The sequence below is a fragment of the Humulus lupulus genome, chromosome 3 (genome assembly GCF_963169125.1).
Source record: "Humulus lupulus chromosome 3, drHumLupu1.1, whole genome shotgun sequence".
Taxonomy (NCBI): Eukaryota; Viridiplantae; Streptophyta; class Magnoliopsida; order Rosales; family Cannabaceae; genus Humulus; species Humulus lupulus.
In genome coordinates, this window is record NC_084795.1 from 16,791,234 (window position 1) to 16,804,527 (window position 13,294).

Below are 13,294 nucleotides of genomic sequence, written 5' to 3' on the forward strand. Positions count from 1 at the left end.
GGTGGCTGGTGGCAGAAGTGGGTTTTGACCCATTCCCAGCCAATGGGGAGGCGCCACGTGGCACGACTGGGGAAGAGAAATCTAGAGAGATTGGGCTGCTGGATGTTTGGGAGCTTCTGATGGGCTTGCTGCGTTGGGCTGGCTGAAGAAAAAGGAGTTGGAGGAGGCATGGGCATTGGAGTGAGGTTGGGAGTTGCTAGGATTGTGGGTTGGTCCTGGAGTGAGGCTGGCTTTGGGTGAACTGGGCCTGCTGGCTTGAAGAAGCTTCAGCGTTGGGCTGGCGGGATGCTAAGCCGCTGGGGTGGCTGGGCTTGGGCTCCGTGTGGTGCACTGTGATGGCGCCATCTGGCGTAGAGGATGGCTGGAGGCAATTGTTGAGCTTGGGCCAAGTGGGCTGAGCTTCATTACTTAAGAAAAATATCATTTTCTTCACTTCTTTTTTTTTTTTCAGATTTAATTGTTTTCTTTTCTCCTCATTTCAAAGTGCCAAAATACAACTTTATTTCCTACAAAATAACAATAAATTAAATCATAATCAAATATTTTCATTTATAAAATAAATCATATTAATTCCATAAAAATATTAATTAAAACTTAATTTATTTTGACAATTAAAATCAATAAAGGTGCACTTTTCACCTCTAATCAGTACCAATTTCCCAAAAATACATTGGACTTGGTAAGAATAAGTTTACCGGACTAAAAAATGGTCTTAATGCCGGGTTTTCCAAGCAAATCTCCACTTACCAAATTTCTACTCATTTCAGGACCATAAAGCACATTAACTAATGTGACCTTCTTGTCGGAGGTGAAAAATACTTCAATGGTACATTTTCCAAGTACCTTGGATTTTCCCTAATTGGCCATTTGAATCTTATGGTTACCTTTTGACTCTTCAAATGTCTTGAAAAATGATTTGTCATAGGTGACATGGATGGTGGCACTTGTATCATACCACCATCCCTTCACCTTGCCTTGGACCACATTCACCTCACTAAAGGCAGCAACTATATTCTCCTCTTGAATTGCATTCACCTTAGGTCCTTGTTGGTCTTTTCTATGCCTACATTCTCTAGCATAGTGACCATTTTTCACACACACAAAGCAATGACCTTTCTCTCCCTTAAACTTGTTTGGGTTGGTTTTTGGACCCAAAGGTTTCTCATTACCCTTCTTGCATTTCCCTTTATTTTTGGGATGTTTTGGTTGTGACACCGCATTTGCTTTGGAAGTCTCTCCATTAGATTCCTCCACAAGTTTATCTCTACATATCGATTCCTCCTTGATTCGAATATGTTTTTGGATTTCCTCCAAAGAATAATTTTCATTTTTATGAAGGATTCTTTTCCTATAGCTCCTACAAGTTGGTGGTAATTTTAAGATCTCGGGAAGCTCAATCTTCAAAACTTTCAATTTGTTAACAATTATTTGAAGCTCATGAATTTGAGGAAGAATAGGTTTATCACCAAATTTTTTGCACTACAAGAAAAAATGCTTTTAATAACACCGAAAATGTGTTATCAAAACCTACGATAACACTTTCTGATGTGTTAAGACCGACTATGTTATCGTAGGTCAGGGTACTTTACATAACACTTTATCAGTGTTAGACATATGTGCTATTGTATTGTCAACGATAACACAATTTCTGTGTTATTTTAATATATAGATAAGTGTTGAATTATGTTATTTATAGTTGATTATATAACACTTTTTTTGTGTTATACTACACTTTAGAATAACACTTTTTTTGTGTTATACTACACTTTAGTATAACGCATTTTTTGTGTTATACTAGACTTTAGTATAACACTTTTTTTGTGTTATACTAAACTTTAGTATAACACATTATTTGTGTTATACTACACTTTAGTATAACACGTGTTATATTAGCTTAGAAAAACATAATCTTTTTTTACTTACACAAAACTAGGAAAACAAATATGAAAGTTGAAGCCAAATAAGATAACATAAATAGATTTTTATTAATTACTCAAATGTAATTACAATATTTAGTCTACTAGTCTAGGCTTAAGAAATCATATTACAACATAATTTATGTCCAATTCAGATTCATTTATCACCAAATACAAAACAAGAAATGTATACAAAAATTAGTGAAATACATTCTTCCATTCTTTGCATCAATATTTCGATGGCTTTGCAGTTTCTTTGAAAGTGTTATGCTTCAAAAACAGGTCAGTAAATGCCACCCTCAAGTTCTTAACCTCTCTATCTAATTCACTTGGTGTCCTTTGCCTGCAAGATCCTAGAAAATGGAGTAGGATCCACCAAAAACTGAGATAAGTCTACAGATCAGTGCTTGAAGTATCATACAAAAATAAAACTGTAAAACCCACATAGCTCTTACCATCTTCTGAAAGTTTTTTCAAGACTACAGTATGTATTCCATCTTTTAGATACCACAAATTGTCAACAGCAGCAACTAAATTACTTGTAACTAAACTATACTAAATTTCTATGACTAGAATAAGAGTAAATGTAAAGGCAAATATTACATCCTTATGTTAAATTCAAGACTCTCGTGATTGACCTTAAATTAAAGAGTCATAAAAGAGTTTCAAAGAAATAGAAGACCTTATTGAAAACCCAAATTTCACCACTAATGTTTCAAATGCTAATTAAATAGAAATTTACAAAGGAACAATGCTGCATAAATATCCAGTTTTGACATTAGACTCCAAATATCATAAAGTCAAATTTATATAAGAGGATTAGTTAAAGCCAAAGCTTTACAACCTTAATTAACAATCAGAATACCTTCAAGACAGACTGCTTATTAGCTTTCTGAATGTGAATATTGGCAAGGAGAAGAATTAGATGTTCCCTCTGGTTGGCAACATTGCCTTCCTGGTTAGAAAACACATTATGAAAATTCAGAGAAGCATCAAAATATGAGCAATGCAGAAGAAAATAGCTAAAACAAGAAGTTACCTTTGTAAGTTTTATCAAACATTTAACAACCAGATCAGAGAACTTCTGATTTCTGACAGCAAATGTCTCATTTGATGTAGGTGAGGGCCACCTTGAAGGATCTAATGGACGTAAGAGATTGATGAGAACAACAAAGGATGAAGTTCGATCTGCATTATCTTGTAAAGTTGAATAACAAATCAGACTAAAATAAAACATGCGAGTCAAGATAAGAATAAATGAAAAAATTAGAGGGAAGAAATGAAATGGCAAGTCTTAACCAGAATCTTTAGCATCAGAATATTCAAAGCTTTTAAAAGCTGGCTGCCATCATCCATATGTGGAACTCTCTCATCCAACAACCAAAGAAGGAGCTCAGTAATTAGACTATCAAGAGTGCTTTCCTTGACAGCATAAGCCAGTCTCTTGTTTTGAAATGTCTAAAAATCAATTAGAATTTCACATCAACTAGTTAGGTATATAAAAAAATGGAAAAACAGAGTACAGTGTTAGCATTAAGACATTCAACAACAACATAAACCAAACTTACCTGCATGAGGGTGTTGAGAACATATTTACAAGATCTAGATGATGCTCCTGTCAAGCTGAGCCTCTAATACCTTGGAAGTACTGGGCTAGAGACAGATCGTGTAACCTCTCCACTTTTCTCTGCTACATCCAATCTACAATAAATAAAAATAAATAAAAGTTCAAAGTTAGTAGTCTAATAGGCTTGTATCAAAAGGACTCTCTAGATCCTAGTGATGAATTTTTTTAGCTATAAAAATAAAGTAAATGTCCTCAAACAAGTTCAAAAATATTGGACGCAATGCAATGCAATGCAACAATTTGAAAACCAAATAAGTGCAGCCCAACAGCAGGAATACTACAAAGAGCTCTACAACAGATTCTTTCAAAGATTATATATATTTTGGTGGATGGTATCAATAAGAGCTCTACAACAGATTCTTTCAAAGATTATATCTGTATTAGTGCCTATCAAATTGGCACCATGCTATTACTAATGCTGGTTAAGGACCTTAAAATTGGTTGAATCACAATATTAAACAATTTAGAATGGCTTATCAGATGACTAGAGTTCAAAACTTTTCCATGTTCAAATAAACAACTGGGATTATCTGGAGAAGGAAAGTCAGCAGCAAACAAATTTTCGTTTGAAAAACCATGCTCTACATAATTATATAATCAGAATCTTTTCTTTAAAACCGATACGTTTAGCAAGAAGAGTAATACTTTATCTTCTCAGTCATCCTACAAAATTTAAAAAAGAACTACAAAGAGCAGTTGTGGGGGTCTAAAGCAATTGCATAAAATAGAGTACAGGGGTCTCTTTACATACAACAGGTTAAAATTTGAAAGACAGTGTTACTTATTAACAGGTATATAGATAAGTTCATAAAGAGCAAGACCAATCACCTGAAATCCATGTACTAAGAGTAACTGAATTACTTCAGTCCCAATTCTTTTAACAGCGCTTTTTGTGCCGGTGATATCTGAAAAGCACTTCAATGCTCCACTAAATGTTGTATCATCTACAGAACCATTAGACCTACGAGTACGGATAGAAGGCTGCAATATCGAATGATACAAGGTAAATAAGAATATCAGCAATGAGTAAAAAAATTCCTTTATCATTACAACAAAATAACACTTTAGGACAACAATAACAAACTACAGCAATGACCATGGAAGAAAGTTCTTTGGTCAATATATGTGAAGTCTTATCATTGGTTGACTACTTTGTTCTTTCAACATTCCAAGAAATCACTTACCTTTCCCACATATTTCCAAAAGTACTGCACAACAATTTCAAGCTTCCATTTAGGTTCATCGTATACCTGCAAAACATCCTCAGGATTGGCTGAGTGACCATGTTTTTGGCAAATTATATATTTTTACATAGAAAAATAACTACAAATTCATCATATATAAAACCATAAAACAGGGGAAACAAACCGGGGCAAATTCATTGTTTAGAAGTTAGACGAAATCTTACTTGTTCCTAAACCAGTAAGAAAATTATTGTAGAGCCATCAAATATTATAACCCACAATTTGTAACCATAAGAAAGTTAAAAAAACAATACATAAAATTGATCTTGGGCAAAAGAGCTGTCTCAACACTTTAGAGTTTTATATTTTATACCATGCGCGCATAGGAACAAAAACTATGTTGAAAAATGGCCTGAAAAAAAGCAGGAAGTGGAGATGATTACCTCAAGAAAAGGGTGGAAAATATCCCTATTATAAGTAAGCTCATCTACAATTAGCTCCACCATCGGAGTCCTGTATCATATTTTTCGATTTTTTTTTTATTATTATAAGAGTATTATATAAAAGAGCTGAAAAAATAATTTTGTAAAGAGAGCTACTGTATACCTGACACCATCCGCTCTTGTAGTAGAACCTTCCTTATTTGCTTTCTTCTTAGATGTATCTAGCTCCATAATCTAAATATCGTGTAAAACTAAAAATCAGTGACTCATATGAAACTGGCTCAAAACAATACAAATCGACTTCTCATGGGGGACTTACAATTGTGAGAAATTTTTGCATAGCAATGCAGGCATTCTTTCCAACCTCAAATAAAGCAACTATCACAGCTGTATCACAACTTTTAGCTGATTTTTCTTCAGAAATTTCTGGATGTATTTCATCATCATTAAATGCAACAGTACTCTGGTACAGTTGACACATAAAAGTTAAACAATCCTTCACCAAGTTTTTGTAGTTTATTTTACGTGATCCCTGCAGTAGAAGATTAGCTTCATACATAAGAGCCATGCTGCAGTAAAAATCACTTTGAAAATAGCACATCAACAAGAATAAATCCCTTCATTATTCTTTTCTTAAGATAGTACATACCAAAAGCATGTTAAGCAAAGACTCTTTCAAATGCGCCCAGCTCATGAGACCTGCAAACAACAGTGATTTACAGCTTAAGAATGTAGCCATGGAGTTAAATCCATAAAACCATACATACAATCATATGAACTACCTTCATATGCACTATTGCGCGGTACAAAATCACTTTCATGAATGTTGACAAGATATTGAAATAATAACAGGTTTCTCAGGGACTGCACAAAAAAAAAGGACTGTAATAAACAACATAGAATTAAAGAAGCATGCTAGTATTTAGATGAATTGCCCCTTACAATTACAAATATTGAAATATACTTCAAACAAGCAGAAACTAATTAAAAATGTCAGAAAATTAATTATAACTTTAGAAAGTCTAAAAAAAAAAGAAACAGCATTATTTATGCATCTCACTTGACAAGTTCAAAGCAGAGCCAATAGCCAAGTATTGTCTAAAGCATTACAAGAAGGGCAAGGATGCCATGAAAAAGTGAAAATATTTGGACAGACGGTATGTATTAATAATCTCCAGAAGTAAAGGCTTTATAGCCATGAACAGTAACGAGCAAGGTATTGTAATTAATTGAGCAGCAGTGGGATTCAAGAAATGGAGTACGAAAAACAACAACAGCAATAATAATAATAAAGACAAACCATAAACACAATCATATGAACTACCTTCACATGCACTATTGCGTGGTGCAAAATCAAAGAACTAGAAAGTTTAGAAAATATCAGTAATTATAAAACTATAAAGGTTAGTGTAATTATCAGTGACCTGTATATTTCTACAGCTTTCCCTAGTTACAGTCATACTCCATACATTTCTAAGCTCCAAATTTGTTTTCACTTTATATATGAGATCATGTATATCCAATAGATGATAAAACAAATATCAAGTATTTACTTCACACAAGACATTATTGAACCATTCTTGGCTTCATCACCATGAACCTTGGTATACGATGTCATTAGCTTCCAGGAATTTAACCAGAGACATATCATACTTGGTTAAATATAATTATCAATTACAAAAAAGTCCTAAATTACAATAAACATTGAAAAGGAAACTAGATAACCAACCTTTGTATCAGACCTTTGAAAGTTCATTCCATTAGTCACATGAACAAGGTCTTGTATCAGGCAATGAAAGTCCTATGCTTCAGAAGATGATACATTATACAATGTGAAAGTATCATACCTAAGCAATCAATAACAGTCAAATGCTTTGAACAAATACATGTAACACAATTCAGCACTTGGACGTTAGCCATGAAATGAATGAGCTTTCTTTTACACTACTAACTTTTTCATCATTTTCTAGGTTATAAAAATGGCTAGATATACAGAGCAAAAAAAAAAATATATTTTAAAAAAATTACATGTTTATCTATTATTTTTTTCTTGAATGTACAAATCTCCTCAACCAAGCTTTCGTCTCATAGGAAAGTTGAAAAGGACAAGGATAGGAAAAGGTAACAGCAAGCCACAAGCTCATTAGGAAATGCATGGTCCAGATATTAATATAAGGTGGCAAAGTCATATCGAGAAACACAATGTCTTAAACTTGTTATGGCATGGAGATGAGAAAGCATTTCAGAATCTTATTCAAAGTATATACAAAATCCAACAACCAGGAGAAATACATGTATTTAGAAATGCAATTAAGACTGACAAGGAAGAAAGAGAAACTAACTTACATAGGAGTCTACTGGTCCCCCCTGGTTTTTATCACCTTCTCTTCCGTGACTAGAAAACTCCAGACTGAGATCAAATGGCGACCAAGCCTAAGAAGCACAGAGAGAGTGTCCACTATAAGACAATGCATATGACTTGCAGCATCAACATATAGAGAATATTGAAAAAAGAGACCATTTTAATATATAAATGCCCTCAGAGATTAATGCTAGAAATTTCATGAACATTGAAAATTCATTAAGAACCAATCACATCTTCAAGGTTTAAACACCACCACTTCAACCATCACCTTTGGCATTCACCACCACCAACAGCAAACACAGATCATCATCACCACAGCCAACATGAGAAAATAGTAATAAATAAATAAATAAAATAAAATAATGGATCATGGTGAGTACCAAAGATGGTGAGAGCAGAAAAGATGGAGGCTCAAAATGAAATCAATGCACATATCAATACAAAAATAAAAGTTTTCATCATCAGGCACAAAGTAATCTAGAAACAAACCAAAGAACCGTGGAGAAAAAAAACGTATATAATTAATAAAAGTTTTTTTTTTTTACAAAAGACGCAATAAAAGAAAGTTATTAAAGGAAAGAGATCGCAGATATGACAACGTTACTCAGTAAAAAAAACAATGAAAATATATATATATGATGAGGCAAATTTTAAATTTTAATCATCTAAACAACATTTCAGATCAAAAGTGCCAAAATATCAAACGACAAAGTTAACAGTAGACCGAAAATATGAAGTCATAATGCAATTAAGAAAAATACATAAAGATCCCTGCCCCAAACTTTATATAAGTATAGCATATTATCTTAAAATTCTAGTCCAATAATGACCATGTATCTACAGATGTACATACAAGGCTTTGAAACAATATGAAAATAGGCATTTGCTACTAGATATAAGGAATCCTTATAGCAAAATAAAAAATGAAAATTACTAATAGAAGGTCATTTTGCAAAGTGACATTAAAAAAATGTTATTTTGCCAAACCGCCTTGAATATTATTATATTTTAGTGTGAAACCCCCCAAAAATGGAATACTTACCTGCCAAAAGACAAAGTTTGTACTGATCGTTTGAGAGACAACTTCATTAGCCCATGTATCTCGATTAAGCTTCAAAATAGAATAAAAGTAAGAAATGAACACCAAAATCTATGTTAAATGAACACCAATTTCAGTCAATTTAGAAAAGTCCAATGAAACACGCTACCTACCATATGTGAGTTGAACTCCTTAGTAGACTGCAAGTTTACCAAGAGCCATTTGTCCTGAGAAGAGGCAGTTCCCTTTGCCTGCAGTAGCACAAACAAAGTTTTACGTGAAGAAACATAACATAAACACTAGACATTCTTATCCTCAAAAACTAACAACAGCACCATTTCCAGCCGGATTTGAATAATATCGTTTATAAGAAAAAGAAAATTACAGTAAAACTAAAAAAACCATTAAAAATAAATAAATGGATAAAGAGTACTAGGAATTCTCCAAATGCATAAAAGTCCCAGTAACTCGTGGCTGATGAAGGCAATACTGTTAAAACAAATTTCAAGTATAAACCTAAAGAGAAGCCCAAAACTAAACTCTAGCATACAAAACTATTATTAAGAGTCAGACCAGTCTTTAAATATTCTCATATACCTTTCAACCATAGAACCTTAAGAGAAATGCAAAGATCTCACTTCCTCAAAACAACTAGCTTAATTTATGCCTCAATCACTCGTATAAAACACAAGTCTCGTAATAAGATAAGGATTGCACGTTGAAAGGATAACCCATGATATACTATCTCCATTCAACAAACTGTAACTCAAGTTCAGGACTTCAAAGAAAGCTAAATGATACAATACATACTTTCTTTACACACATATATATAACACATACATGTATATAGATCAAGCATAATATTTGAAATAAAAAACAGAATATCTTAAAAGAATATACCTTCTTATTCAGTTTCTAGAGATCTTTCCCCTTTTTTGAAAGTTTAAATCAAGCCCTAAATCAACTTTTTCCAACCATATTTGTAATGAAGTGAGACCGGAAAAAAAAAACACAATAAATTATGAGCACAACAGAGTGATCAGAGCATAAAAATACCCCATAAATACAAAAATGGATATTAAAAAAAAGCTTACTGTAATTGAGAGAGGGACACAAATTGGAGAAACATACCAGATATTGCTTCCACCATGCGTCGAGGTGATGAAGACACACACGGTGTCGTCGTCCTCCTCCTGGGCAGATTGTATAAGTGGCGGGCAAGCTTAATCGTCCTCCTCCTGGGCAGATCGGTCAAGAAACGAAGAGAGAGAGGGGGTAAACGGGGAACGAAGAGAGAGAGAGAGAGAGGGGGTAAACGGGGAACGACGAGAGAGAGAGAGGGTAAACGGGGAACAAAGAGAGAGAGAGGGGAAATGGGGACCGACTGTGAAAGGGAAATGGGGACCGACTGTGAAATGGGGAAATGGTTTTTTACTTCTTTTTTTTGGTCAATTGGACCGTGTGAAAATTTGGGGGGGGGGGGGGGGGGGGTGGCTGGGGAAAATTAGGCGCAAATTAAGTCCCGCCTATATACATATATATATACTTATATATATTATAATACTTTTTGAAAAGAGTTATATTTTTGTGTTATGGAAATGGTTTTTTGTTGAAGTGTTGAAATCAATGTAATGAGAAATCAAAACTTTTTGGTACCTTCCTCTTCCGCCTTAAATTTTGTCTCAAGTGCATCCCAAATCTCCTTTGCTGACTTGGTCTATGTATAGAGGTCATAGAGTCTATCGGATAGGACGTTGAGGATATGACCCCTACAAAGAAGATTGTCCTCCTATCTCTTCCTTCTTTTCTCCATCACCTCGGGAGTGTCTTTGTCGGATGACACCGGAAGAGGTTCAAGGGTGGACTCTAGGATGTAGACGATCTTGAGAATGGTCAAGAGGAATCTCACCTTGTCTTGCCATCAAGTGAAATTGCTTCCATCAAACCTATCCAACCTCACTATGCCTTGGTTCATGATCTTGATGGTCTCACCTTCCATTGAAACAAACAACAGTTAAGATTTTGAATGTTAGAGATATATATAGGGTGTTTCTATGGTAGAGGCTAGAAAAAGAGGCGCATCAGTGCACCTTTATTGTGTTCTCCTATCGTGAACAAATTTTGGCGCGATTTTTTTTTTTATGATAATGTATACTGTAGTTATTTAGAACATCCTGCAAATTTTCAGAAAATTCCGAATAATTTACAGCATCGAAAACTAGGTTCAAACATACTGTTTTCCACTCGCATAAAAAAAATTAGTCACACGTGCAACGACCAGTTTGAAGCTTGTTTTCGGCACTATAAATTATTCGGAACTCCCGAAAATTTGTAGAATCTTCTAGATAACTAGAATAAACACAATTATATAAAAAGAATAGCCCTGAAAACTATTCACGGTACAGGAACACAAAAGAGGTGCACCAGTGCGCCTCTTTTTTAGCCCCTACCAAAGAAAAATCCTATATATATATATTGCCTCAATGGAAAATAGTAAGACCTTACAACTCTAAGCAAAATAATACAAAGACAAAGTGATTAATTAAATAAGTTACAACTCTATTGCAAAAAATACATGTAAATATAGAAAGATGTATATGAAGAGAGTAATAGAAAATACAACTCTATAATAAATGGATACAAATAAATATAGAAGAAGAAATAAGAAGATGAAACAAAAGAAGTAAAAGAATAAGATAAAAGCAAGAACAAGAATAGAAACAACTCTATCACTCACACTACCAAAGTGAAGAGCTTTGGGGGACACCAACTTGAATAAGGTTTACAACATCTATCCAAAAGCTTATTTCTGCTTATCTCAAGCACTAAGGGAACTCTCACAATTGAAAATAGCTTTCTGGAATAAACAAGTCTCTAGGTGAATTTCTAGCCAAGTGCTCTAGTGGATAGAAATTGATGAGTCTTACAAGTGAGCAATAGGCTTATATTTATAGAGTTTTGAGACACCATTTGAATTTCAAATTCCACCAACTCCTATGGTTGTTACTAATGTTTAATTGGATGTTTATGGAATTATAAAGGCGTTTTAGGAGTTACATGAGTTGTTAGAACCGTTCAAAGTGGAAAATGAAAATTGGGTTTGGCTAGCATCTCCTCTGGCCGTGGCTAGAGCTATACCTGGCCGCGGCCGTGAGTCTCTGTTCCCCAGGTCGCGGCTAAGAACATTGGTGGCCGCGGCCACAGCCCAATTTCAGCACATTATTTTTGTGCAGTTTTCCATATGACTCTATACTCTTCCCACATGACTTTGTAACCTCCAAACACATTACGGGGTTTAAAATCATGTCTCTAACAACCACTCTCTTATGGCTTTGACAAATTCAAATCAAATTGTGTAAAATCAAATCTACACATTATTGGGTAATATTTGGGGTTACAAACTTGTAACTGAATTTGTAACTTCAAATATGTTACATATTTGAATATTCACATATATTAAAATATTGTAAGAGAAATTATAGTAAATGACCCAAAATAATGGCATGAAGAAGTTAATGTCCTCATTTTTAAAATGGTAGATAAATGACCATTTATATTATTGATTACCTAAGTTATCATTTTATACCAAACCCCAAGTGAATATTAGAATTTACCTAAGGCTAAAGAGGTTAAAGAGGGTAAGGGTAAATATGGAATTTCGCTATACTAATTTAATGTATTGGGTCATTTGTTGATTTTTTTTAAAACTTGGACATTTATCTAAATAATGGTTGTTTTGGGAGCTATTTTGCTCTTTGCCTCATATTATAACTCTCTTTTATATGTTACAATATGTAACACTTATTATCACATCATTTAATATAAATATCATATTATAAAATAATATAACATCTAAGTCTCGCATTTAGAAAGATTGAGGGAAGTTCCTTACAATCTTGAAATAGTACAATATTCAAGTTAGCGTACATGCAATTCTTTACAGCCCAGAAGTGCATGGTATGTAGATTCCACACCATGTTGGCAGATAGGAAAAGTGGTGCCCATCTTCATTCCATGCACTGCCAAGTTGGCCTTGGTAGGAAGCCAATCAAGAGAAACTTTCTAAAAGAAAATCTTGATTTTGAAAAGGATCTTGAGGTTCCAAAGAGCCTCCAACCACGATGAAGGTAAAAATTTAAAGATGTCTCTCCCATTTGTATAGTGTGAACCTCATTCCACAAATATGCTCCCAAGTCCTCATAATGCCAAATTAGATATATCCTTAGTTTTGACATAAATGAGGCCTTTAGTATGGCTCGAAGCGTCATCCATAGAAAAAGATTGGCAAATTAGAGACTAATGCATAAATGAATCAATAGTGGTTCCCAACTACAACACCCTCTTCAACGTGGCTAATAATTAATGCATCTTTTTTCGGGGATTCATTTGTCAAAATAAATAAGCCATCGGGATTCCATTTTGCATAACGCTCTTCCCTCCCCTATAGAATACTTCATCAAATATATGAAGCATTGGAGATGACTTTTGCCTACAAAAAAGAAGATTATGAGAAGTACAAGTCCTTCTTAACCCTTACTCCTAAAGAGTAGGGATTCTCGTAAAGCTGCCACGCTCTGTTCACTAGCTAGTAGTTCTTTATTAAAGATATTGAGATTACCAAAACTAAGCTTGTCATTATTGTTTTTAGGGATATTTGCGGCATAAGTACCCAATGTTTGGGTTTTGTACGCGGCATAGACCCAATGTTTATTTTTAGTGG

General features: G+C 34.1%; 1 protein-coding gene across 7 annotated transcripts; it reads right to left on the minus strand.

Annotated features, from left to right (window-relative positions):
* Window positions 1-1,966: 1,966 nt before the first annotated feature.
* Window positions 1,967-9,937, minus strand: LOC133822224 (negative regulator of systemic acquired resistance SNI1-like). Of its 7 annotated transcripts, none has more exons than XM_062254489.1 (18): window positions 9,706-9,936; window positions 9,475-9,538; window positions 8,748-8,825; window positions 8,578-8,646; window positions 7,517-7,603; window positions 6,900-6,971; window positions 5,953-6,034; window positions 5,820-5,869; window positions 5,490-5,702; window positions 5,334-5,404; window positions 5,171-5,240; window positions 4,728-4,816; window positions 4,372-4,524; window positions 3,485-3,617; window positions 3,216-3,374; window positions 2,956-3,113; window positions 2,782-2,871; window positions 1,967-2,269 (listed from the first exon to the last, which is right to left on the minus strand). In XM_062254489.1, the coding sequence occupies exons 3-13, from the start codon at window positions 8,748-8,750 to the stop codon at window positions 4,488-4,490; spliced, it is 843 nt and encodes a 280-aa protein (XP_062110473.1). In that variant the 5' UTR covers window positions 8,751-8,825; window positions 9,475-9,538; window positions 9,706-9,936; the 3' UTR covers window positions 1,967-2,269; window positions 2,782-2,871; window positions 2,956-3,113; window positions 3,216-3,374; window positions 3,485-3,617; window positions 4,372-4,487. The 7 variants fall into 7 exon arrangements, with proteins under 7 accessions (XP_062110473.1, XP_062110470.1, XP_062110469.1 ...); XM_062254486.1 differs by having other exon boundaries at window positions 2,956-3,104; window positions 4,728-4,793; window positions 9,706-9,924; XM_062254485.1 differs by having other exon boundaries at window positions 4,728-4,793; window positions 9,706-9,924.
* Between the last annotated feature and the right edge of the window lie 3,357 nt (window positions 9,938-13,294).

Excerpts from the sequence above, each read along its gene's own strand:
- LOC133822224 (XM_062254486.1), bottom strand. Across the intron at positions 5,405-5,489 it reads TGCAAAAATTTCTCACAATT|ATTATGGAGCTAGATACATC; the intron begins GTAAGTCCCCCA and ends CACGATATTTAG. Across the intron at positions 4,525-4,727 it reads TTTGGAAATATGTGGGAAAG|CCTTCTATCCGTACTCGTAG; the intron begins GTAAGTGATTTC and ends TCGATATTGCAG.